General features: G+C 37.2%; 2 protein-coding genes across 2 annotated transcripts; one reads left to right on the plus strand and one right to left on the minus strand.

Annotated features, from left to right (window-relative positions):
• Positions 1-844: 844 nt before the first annotated feature.
• Positions 845-6,296, minus strand: LOC142539343 (ETO1-like protein 1). Its single transcript, XM_075644744.1, has 5 exons — positions 5,485-6,296; positions 3,681-5,384; positions 3,002-3,293; positions 2,187-2,496; positions 845-1,306 (listed from the first exon to the last, which is right to left on the minus strand). Exons 1-5 carry the CDS (start codon positions 5,607-5,609, stop codon positions 1,086-1,088), a joined length of 2,652 nt encoding a protein of 883 aa, XP_075500859.1. The 5' UTR covers positions 5,610-6,296; the 3' UTR covers positions 845-1,085.
• Positions 6,297-10,050: 3,754 nt separating this feature from the next.
• On the plus strand, positions 10,051-11,115 carry LOC142538294 (uncharacterized). Its single transcript, XM_075643646.1, has one exon. The coding sequence runs from the start codon at positions 10,051-10,053 to the stop codon at positions 11,113-11,115; it is 1,065 nt and encodes a 354-aa protein (XP_075499761.1).

Here is an 11,115-nt window from a genome sequence, read left to right on the forward strand (position 1 = left end):
GACTCATTAACCTAACAACCCGATCTATTAACACCAAAGTTGATGTATTTTGCGCAAGTATAAAAAAAAAATAAAGTTGATCTTTGACTAAACATCTATAGTGTTTCTCCATTCATCAACTTTTGATCCTAACAAAGTACCAATGTTGATTTTGTTCTAACAGACGAAAGAAATGTTAAGAAAATAAAAGCATATATAACCTTAATATTTTTTTTAGGGCACAATAACCTTAATATTTTTAAAGTACTTCAATGTGGTTTTTTTTTCCCTGGAATCATTACCATTCTTGATCACTAATGTATTCGCTTGATATAATAAAATGGTAAAATAAGAAGGCAAAAATTTGTGTGAAACGATCTCACGGATCATATTTTGTGAGACATATCTCTCATTTAGGTCATCCATGAAAAAAATATTACTTTTTATGCTAAGAGTAATATTTTTTATTGTGAATATCGGTAGGATTGACCCGTCTCACAGACAAAGATTCGTGAGACCGTCTCACAAGAGACCTAATCAAATAAGAATTTAAACGTAAAATTGAGACGGGTGTACGATTCGAGAATCATAACAAGAGGTAGGGATTTTTACATTTACTTCTATTTATTATCCCTTGTGAAGTGCAAAAATGACAACAAGATAAATATGTAAATGTCAAATTCTTTAAATATAGCGAGGGTGAATATAAAAAACCCATCAAAAGAGCATTTGCCTACAAAAACTTGATTATTTAAGTAATCAAGTGGAAAATAGAAAACATTTTAATAAATCTTTTTAAAAAGGTAAATTCCTTCTGCAATACTTAAATATTGACATTTACCATACCTTAAGAACCATTTAAGTGATCAGACAGGACCACCAACACCTTTTGACAATAGTGAGTTATACTGACAAAAAAATTCACAGTATACAAAATCCAGGGAAAAAAGAAAGGAAGATGATAGTATGATACAAGATAGATATGTTACAAGCTAAAGTTTTTTATAATTTCCTCTTTTCTTTTTCATAACAAAAATAATAAATCATTTACCAACCTTATTTGGTAATTCTTCCCCAACTCATAGCTCTTTTAGCAGGATTTGACTTCAAGGTTCTTGAGAATTCACACGGCTACGAAGCTCCAACATCTCTTGATGATTAGGGTCGACTGAAAGAGCAGCTCGACAGTCTCGTAATGCACCTATAACATCACCAATGTGCTCGTGGAATGCAGCACGAAGATGAAAAAGGTGAAGGTCTGCTTTAAATGCAATAGCCTTTGAGAGTTCTGCAATGGCTTCTTTTTCTTCCTGGTTGTCCATCAAAACTGAGGAAAAAAACACACGGATTTTCTTAAAGTCACAATCGAAACCTGAGCAAAAAACAGAAAAACAACAAAAATAAGAACTTCGGTGGAATCATGGCATTATCCTTCCATGTTCCCCTCCCTCAGAACATAACACAAATTTTTCTTGGAGACGTTATGGAATGACAATAATATCAAGACCTAGTATTGTTATGGAAGCTGTAATAATGGATCTGAATCATATGTAAATTCCACCAGAATACCCCAAAATCCATAAAGAGTGCAGCACAGACCCAACTTCATGTACTAGTTCATGAAACACTCATAAACCATTTTGCCTTTCCACGTTTTAGTTTTTTTTATCAAATACTAGCAGCTACATTAGTAGGCATAAGCCTTAATTGTAAAACTTGAATCAAAATGTGGGATGATGCAAAGATGTTGAATCTCCTCATTCGCACCAAACAGTGCCTTATAATATTCTGAATACTTGGTCTCCAGCACCATTCGCTGAATCTTGATCTTATTGCACACCCTTTAAAGCTCCACGTTAGGTAAGAACTTTCTTCACTTGCATTACTACAAATTATTTTTCCCCTGCTTTGCCTTTTTACTATTTTGGGCTATGGAGTGGTTGTTAAACCCATACACAAACCCACCAATAATCATTAATCTACAGCTATTTAGTAAAAGATTTGAGGTGAAATTCCACAATCTGCTAATAGCTGGGATGCGCTTCTCATATGGTACTTGAGGGCCGAGGTTTAAAAATCTTCAAAATTATCAGGAGATAAACTTAAGGGCTTACTTTGTCTGAATTTCCATGCTACATGAAATTCGGCAAGGTAAGACGGTGGGAAATTAGACCATGATAGTGATTCAATTGAAGGAGCAATCTAACCTGCAGCTCGATATCTGTATGGGTACGCCCGCAAAGGGTCTAAGCGAGTGACCATTTCAAGATCAGCCTTTGTGAGTTCACGATCGCAATACTCAGACCGCTTTTCATAAGCTGATGCATTATTTCTCGCCTTCTCGACCAGTTTTGTCATCTCGGTATATGCGGCATTTTTGTCATTTCTCAGGAAATGAACACGGGCTAGGCCTTGGTGAGCTCGGGTATGACGTATTTTAAGGGCATTAATGTAGCAATCAGCTGCTGCATCCAAGTTACCACAATCAACATGGACACTGCCTAGATTGTTGAGTGCCTAGCCAGAAAAAGAAAATGGTCAACTTCCACCCGAAGAAAAAACAAGAAAAAAGAAAAAGATAAATTGGAATAATCTATTATTAGATTAATACTATAAATCATTATGACAAAAAAATCCAAACACTAACTGCCGAGTTCATCATGTATATACACAAAATCCACCGGTCTCATCTTCTATGTTACAAAAAAAAAACAATAACTACAGCACTTCAAAAAACTACATTGTCAAAATAATATCACACGATTGATGCCTCTTGTAGACTCTAATGCAATACTGTATTTATATATATATATATATATATATATATTAGACAGTAGTATTTTATATTTTCCCCCAATGAACCTTGGATCTTATCTCCTCCCACTGATGCTAACACCGAAAATCAAATATGAAAAAAATCAACTAATCCTTTGAAAAATAAATTTACATAGGATGGGGTTTTGAATTATTGATGATGGTTATTTCACAGAGAATTTAAAAGTTGGTAGAAAAAAAATCATACCTGACCTTTTCGAAGTCTATCTGATGGGCATTTCAACGCTTCCTCGAGAAGAGATATAACAGTGGACGAACAAGAAGGATCCTGACTAGAGTCAGCTAAAGCATAGGCTTTTAGGAAAAAAGCTTCAAAGGATCTCTGAAGTTTTATGGATTCCTCAGCTTTCTTTAGCCCTTCTTCACAATGACCAGTATCATATAGGATCCATCCCTCGTAAACTAACCGTTCAGGTTCGTTGGAAGCATGCTGACGTGCTAGCTGCAAACTTCGCATGGCTGCTTCAGGACAATTCAGTCTAAGAACAAATTAAGTAACATCAGAATTCAATTTACTTGAGTTTTCCATATGGTCGATGCAAGGGTAAAACCGATACACAAATGTACCAGTTAAAAAGAGAGGAGCACCAATGCCTTGTCACATGTGGTAACTGATCATTTATGTAACCCCCAGCAAAAACTAAAAATAGTATCCATCAATGGACCAGAAGGCAGGAGAGGATAGAAGGGCTTTACAAGGCAATTGACCGTTGAGACTATAATGCAGTCACATATGATAAAAAGATGATATTGGCATGTTAAATGCTGCTACCACAGAAAACAAAACATGTGATGCATATACTACATTATTTCCTAATAGAAATGCCAGGTAAACTTGTCGAGAGAGTAATGGCGGCAAATGTTACCTTAAGAGAAGCAAAGACTGCCTGAAGTACAGGACTCCTTTAGAAGCATCAGACTCGAGCATCTGGTATATCACTGAGAGTGATCCAATATCATCAACTAATGACCATCTATCATATAGTTGCAGCCAACAATCAGCTGTTGTCCAGTTTTCAACATGCTCTCTCACAAGAATCCGAAGTTGGGAAGCTGCAACTCGTCCATCAAACATCCGATAATCTGGACATAGAGTAAGAATTGCCTGTACATCACATATAGCTGATTTGTAATCCTCAAGGGCGAGATAGAAACAGAAGCGCAGCTCTAAGCACTCTAGTGCAAGTTTAAACCCAAGAACCCTATTGATTTCTGCAAGGGCCGCTTGGACATCTGGTTTCCTCATCAAAGATGCAGCTCGATACATGTAGGGATAAGTCAAGGTCGGGTCCAACTCTGTAGCTTTCTCAAGGTCTCCCAACCTTTTCTCGCCCTCGCAATATAAAGATCTCTCTTGATACATCCATCCAAGAGGAGTATATGAGGATATGACAGAGTTCATCTTTTCGTATGACAAATGTTTATGACCATCAATATGACACAATCGGGCTAAGCCAACAACAGAATAAACATGGCCTTCACGCAAAGCAGACTCGAAAAGCTTCTCTGCTTCATCATATTCTTTTCTGACGAATCTAACACATCCCAACTTATGAAGAGCTAACATTTTCTGTCGGCTGCTTCCAGCACAGTCTACTGACTGCTTCGAGAAAAGAACTGATATGTCTGACCCAGGATCAGAATTCATAGAGACTTCGGTTAACAGAGAATAAAGGAAAAATGAAGCAGGCCCCACCATTATAGACCTTTGCTGCAGACTGAGACCGCTTAACAATTCAACTACCTGTGGGTCATTTAATGAGTTAGGTAGTTCGTGAAGGAAAACCTGCAGACAAGTCGCGGCCAGGACAGGGGAGTTTTCTTCAAGAGCATATTCAAAGAGTTCCACCGCATCTTGTGTCGAGATTACAAAAGAAGCAAGTTTCCTATCACAAGCATCCTTGAGGCTTTCACAACAAAATCTATTTGCAAATACCAATATCTCTAACAAAAGATCTGCAGGGACTTCATTTAAGCTTCCTGTAGTGCTAAATTTATTAATGACCATCATTCCTGAAGGGGAAATATTGTTTTCCGATAGATTAATGTCATCACACAAGGCTTCAGTAAATGACCCATTAAGCATGGCATGAAATGGAGCTGACAGTTCTGCAATCTTAAGCCTATCACAGGCAATATTCTTGTCTCCAATTCGAAAAGAAACAATCTGAGGACAACCAGTGTCGTCCAAAGTACATGGAAAACTTGGAACTTTGCTGACAGGAAATTCAGAGGCAATGTCTATAGCTCCAAATTCCTGACATTTACCACAAGATGACAGTAAGTCAGAGATAATATCTTCACCTTGCTTCCCATATTTCAGCCATGCCCCAAAGACAATTTTCTCATAAACAGTGGTTGCTTTGAGCCAGGCGGAGCGAAGGCTCCTTCTCATCAATTTGGCTTCACCAAGACCCTTAAAGACCTGGTACTGCAACAAGTAAAGATTCGATCTCTCCTCTGGGGGACATGACTCGAGTTCTTCATGTAGTTGAGCTAAATCTTCTACATAATCTACAGGCTTGTAATGTGGAAGAATTGGAGGTTCAGGGACCTTGATAAGAGATTCTCTACAAACAACATAAATTTTAGGTTTTAAGACTTAATCACAACGAATGGAAGGTCTTAACATTCAATTATAGTAAAAGAGAGAGAGGGTCCATTGTTTACATTGAAGATGGAGACTGTGCTGCAAATTTCGAAAGCTTTCCTCTTTCAACTTGGAGCCATGACTGTGGATTGATGGAATTTAGCTGTGTTTCTTTACAAGATTCAGAAGCAAAAAGTGTCCTCATTGGACACAGAAGATGAAACAGCTCCCAGATCTCCACAACAGCAAGACGGGATATTTACCTCAAAATTTTAAGAGAGAAAATAAAACCAAAAAATGGTTAAAATAAAAATGGATCCCCTTAATCCAAAATCATCATCTGTAGGATGAACATCATTCCCAGGCAACCGGGTTTCCCAAAACACTGATAAATTTTACAACAAAGCAGTGTTCTTTACAGCTCACAAGTCACAATAACAGTAAGAAAAATAGCTAAAATTTGAACTTTTCCAACTTAATATCCGGGGAAGAAAAATAAACAGCGGGGACAGCTTAAATAGAATCGCAAAATTTTTAAAAACAAATTGCCAAAACCCACTTAAATTAACTAAGATCTCTACCAAAACCGTAACCTAAACCACACATAAGCCGTCAAAATCTCTGAACACAACAAAATAAACGAACCCACCAAAATGAGAACTAAACCAAATCAAGAACCAAACCCACTAATCTTTTGGGCTCGATTCCACAGTTCAAAGATTGGAAGACAGAATATTTGAAACTGAGGTGCAGGGCGTGGATCAAAGAAATGGAATGGAATCCAAAAGAATAGCTTCAGTCTGCCACTTTCTCTCTTTTTTGTTCGGTAAAAGGAAACGTTTTTCTTCTCTCTCTTTTTTCTCTCTCCTCTGCATTTTCCATTTTTCTAAATAAAAAATTATAATTTTCTTCCAATAAAGAATTTCCCTTTTTATTACAATAATTTTCTTTTAACAGAAAAAGGTTTTAAAAAATATTTTTGAATTTATTTTTTTAAAATATTTAAAAAATGTATTTTCTATGGTTATCAATTTAGTTATTTAAATTAAATTTATTTACATACTTTTTGTGCATACTTTGCAGATTTCTCATTTTTTGTTTTGAAAAACATTCAAATAAATAGTGATTATGATAAATAAATATATAAGTAAACTGGAAATTTCATTGATTCTAACGAGAACAGTTCGAGTAAAAAAGTTATGGTTGAGTTGAAAACTAACAGATCCAAATAAGTAATAATTGTGGTTAAAAAAATTTAATATATTAATTATGTCAAAATCTTGTTCCTAAAAAAATTAGTCCATAGTTTAACAAAATATATTTAAATTATAATTTTTTTTGAAAGGGTAAGATAGGTATTTAAGTTAAATTTTATCAAAAATTTGAACCTAAATTAACATATATCATATATATACCAATTGAGCCATTTTAATAAAAAAAATTATATATGTTATTTTTAAAATGTATAGGAATTCAGAAGAACAATTTATCTAATATAAAAATACAAAATATAAAAGAATTCAAGATTATGTTCTTTACAATATTCTTATACTCAGTATAACCAAGTGAATAATATCAAACGATTTTTAAAATATCAATTATAAGAATTTATATTTAGCTGAAAACATGGGACTTATTTTTTAAACATTTAGCATATGGAAATTAAATGGTTATTATTTACATACGTGGAAATATTATAGTAAAAGGAGCGGAGCATATTTGAAGAAAGAGTAAGGTCTTTGTGACACGGTTTCACGAATCTTTATTTGTGAGACGGGTCAATCCTACCGATATTCACTATAAAAAATAATACTCTTAGCATAAAAAGTAATACTTTTTCATGGATGACCCAAATAAAATATCCATATCACAAAATACGACTCGTAAAACTGTCTCACACAAGTTTTTGTCTTGAATAAATGAATTATTTTATCCTAAATTGATCAAGTTTACACACAGATTTTAAAATTTGTATAAAAGACATATTTTGAATTGTGTGGGCATCTCTTGAGATTATTTTGTGTCATATCTGAAATATTTCTCGTCTTATAATATGATCAAATGACATTTCACAAATTAATATCACAAAATTATGTATCCAATCCACCAAGACAAGAGCAACCATTTCTTCGAACAGGAAAGGTGCAAGTGGCATTTCACCATGTAATTGTTGATCAAACTTCTCAACTTTTGTGTGTATAGATATTTTATATGAGTAGGTCTTTTGTGAGACGATCTCACGAATTTTTATCTGTGAGATTGGTCAACCCTATCAATATTCACAATAAAAAATAATACTCTTAACATAAAAAATAATATTTTTTCATGGATGACCCAAATAAGATATCCATCTTACAAATACGATCCGTGAAACCGTCTCACACAGATTTTTATCATTTTATATATAATAGCTATTGGATTTTTTTACGACTATTTGTCTTTTAAGAGTTGTTAGGCGTGTGACGTCACAGCTAATTATTATTCGTTGGATATAGATATAATGGGTCAGATGAACCAAATACTATAAATAAATAGATGATTCTTTAAAACTTTTTAGATAGATTATATTCAAAAAATACTTTCAGGATAGTCTTTTAATAAGTAATTCACAAACACCAAAATACCAAAATAATATATATATATTTGAATGACAAAGAATTTTTTACAAATATAAAATATTTTTGGGGTATATAATTATATAAACCGATATTGTACCGAAATCTCGATATACTATAACATTTTCTATATACCGAAAATTTCAAAATACAGAATCTCAGTATATCGAAATTTTCAATATGATATCGATATAAATATTTTAATATTTTTGGATACGATAGACGATATCTATTTTTTTTAATACATCACGTTTAACCAATACCACCCTAATTGAGTATTAAACATAATGAGAATTGACCGATAATTGTCCGTGATTGATCCATACTCCAAGAAGCACTAATTCACAGACCAATAAATGCGATGAAACAATTGAAATGACACCCCAACAAAGAACTTAAATTGGGACTCATTTTGTATGTGTTCCTCGGGAGTGAAAAATGAGATATAATTTGGGCATGGGCCATGCTTGTTTAAATATTTTAGATTTCATTGTCTCATAATACAAAGAGTGATCTCCATCGGGACACAAGTAGAACTGCCCATTTCCAACACGACTGCACTTCGTTCATTGGCGAAAACTTATAGATCATTCACTCTTAAACTGAACCCGACCTGTGTAACATAGGTGATGATACCCCGAGATGTCTCGGGTCATGGATAGTACCCGGAACGTCCCGAGCAATGGAGATTGTCCGTGGAAGAGTGCCCGGGTCTGAAATATGGATTGCTCCCGGATTGACAAGACGACAAACTGGACCGACATCCAAGTCATATGATTGCCGAGACGAAGAGAGCACGACTTGAAGAAATCATGGAGGGGCCAGTCAGTTGAGAGGCCGGGCCATAGGAGCACCCGGGACATTATCTCCCCGGGATGTTGTATGCCCGGACTCTCTTAAGAAATCCCGAGAAGCATTTTACCCAGGCTACTTCGATATGAGTGCCGCATTTAATACCGCCGATAAAGTAGGGTGTGCGCAGCCGACCTATCTCTGACACAAGTGCAAGTGATTGATAAAATCAAGTAGGCTGGATGTGACTAGTATGCGATTTGACATGTCAGAATAATAGGGTATAATCAGCCATCCTACTATAATTAATTCTCACACACAGATAACGAGGTCATCATTGCATCATCTACTATAAATACCAGGTTCTTTACTTGCATTTACTCTCTATTCATATATTGAATTCACACATTGAATGCTCTCATTTATTGTTCATTTACTTTTACTCTTTACACCAATCGCACAGCCATCACTTGGCTACATTGGTTTTCTTGCTTGAGTTCCTCACTGACTTAAGCATCGGAGTGGTCACGCCGGACGCCCCTCCGGCGCCCATTCACGTGGTTACTTTCTTGCTCGCAGATCTCTCAAATCTCTCAGGAAGGAAGGAAGTTCAATCCAGACGTCCAACTCATATTTCCTCAACATCTTGATAGCAAATCCGGCAGAGTACCCGACCCGACTCGTCCATTTCGCCCGGGTTGCATCATTGGCGCCATCTGTGGGCAATCTGAGTTTTAAGGGGTTGATATGGCTCCTACTAGAATAGCAAACCAAGACACTTCCCAAGTCCAGGATGAGAACAACACTCGTCTTTCTGGTGCAGGTGGCCCCCCACCAAATGGTCCTCAGCCCACCATCCATCTAACTCCAGAGGAGTTGAATAAGATTATAACTGATGTTGTTAAGACAGCCATGGCAAAGAAGACCACCACTCATCATTTCAGTCATCCCGAGCAGCAGCGTGAGCAACCTCAGGAAGAAGAGAGAAGGGATGAGGAGAGGGAGTCGAGTGCAGGTTCTAAATCTCCCACTCTTGCAGAGGAGTTGGAGGAATTAAGGAAGAAGGTGAAGGCATGAGAAGGGCAAGTTGTTTCTAAGAACAGTGCTCAAGTTGTAAAGAGTTGTCTATTCTTTGATGTCATTATCCGGGAACCGCTGCCCGGGCACTTCAAATCAGCCAAAATCAAAGATTATGATGGGAGTTCTGATCCCGAAGAGCACCTTGCTCGCTTTGAAAATATGGCCATGCTGCATTGCTACGGAGACCAGATCAAGTGTATAGTGTTTTTAACTACCCTGGTCGACTCTGCACAAAGATGGTTCGAAGGGCTGGCACCACAGAGCATTCATTGTTTTGAAGACTTTCAACAGATATTCCTGCATCAATTCAGCAGCAGTAAGAAGTACAGGAAGACTGCCTTCAGTCTATTTGAAGTAAGTCAGGGTCAAGATGAAACTTTGAAAGTTTACATCAAGCGATTCAATCGGGTAGCTCTGGAGGTTCCCGCATGTGCTCCAGAGACGAAAGTCACAGTTTTCATGCAAGGATTGTGGGAGGGAGATTTTTTCCGATCCCTGACCAAGAAATTGCCCGGAGACTTCGAAGATCTCTTGTCCCGGGCAGAGAAATACATCAACATGGAGGAAGCGCAAAATCAGAAGAGAGAAGCTTTGAAAAGAGCCAGAGGAGACCGGGTGGTCAATCCCGAGGATAGAGCTCATAAGAAAAATGGTCCGGGACATTTCCCTCATGTCCCTCTGAAGATTGCCCGGGATCGAGAAATCCAGGAATGCAACTCAGACACGGCCCCACTTCCCAGTCTAATGGCGAGGGCACCGAGACCAGAGAAAAGAGGGTTTTGCACCCTTCACAAGGAATGTTCATACAGTACCCATGAGTGCCGAACTCTAAGGAAGGAATCGAGCAAGCATTCCATGCCAGTCTCTCATCCTCCCCGGGATAAGTCTAGACAGCCACCATGGTTGTCTCGATGTCCCAAACAGAACACTCCTCATAAATCAGCAGACATCCCGAGTGGAAGCGGAAGAGCAGAAACAAGTTCCCGGGAGGAAAGAAGTAGACAAGTTGAAAGGAAGGACCCTTCCCCGAGCCGAGGAGTAATAAAAATTATTTCGGGAGGGTCCACAGATGGTGATTCCAACCAGGCTCGAAAAGCGAGAAGCAGGAGGGAGTGCTTGGAAGTTGACGGAAGCGGGAGTGATGAGCCGGTTATAAGCTTCGGACTAGAAGACCTCAGGGGAGTCAGTCTACCCCACAACGACGCTCTTGTTATCCAATCCTGA

Source organism: Primulina tabacum, chromosome 3, assembly GCF_025594145.1.
Source record: "Primulina tabacum isolate GXHZ01 chromosome 3, ASM2559414v2, whole genome shotgun sequence".
Lineage (NCBI taxonomy): Eukaryota > Viridiplantae > Streptophyta > Magnoliopsida > Lamiales > Gesneriaceae > Primulina > Primulina tabacum.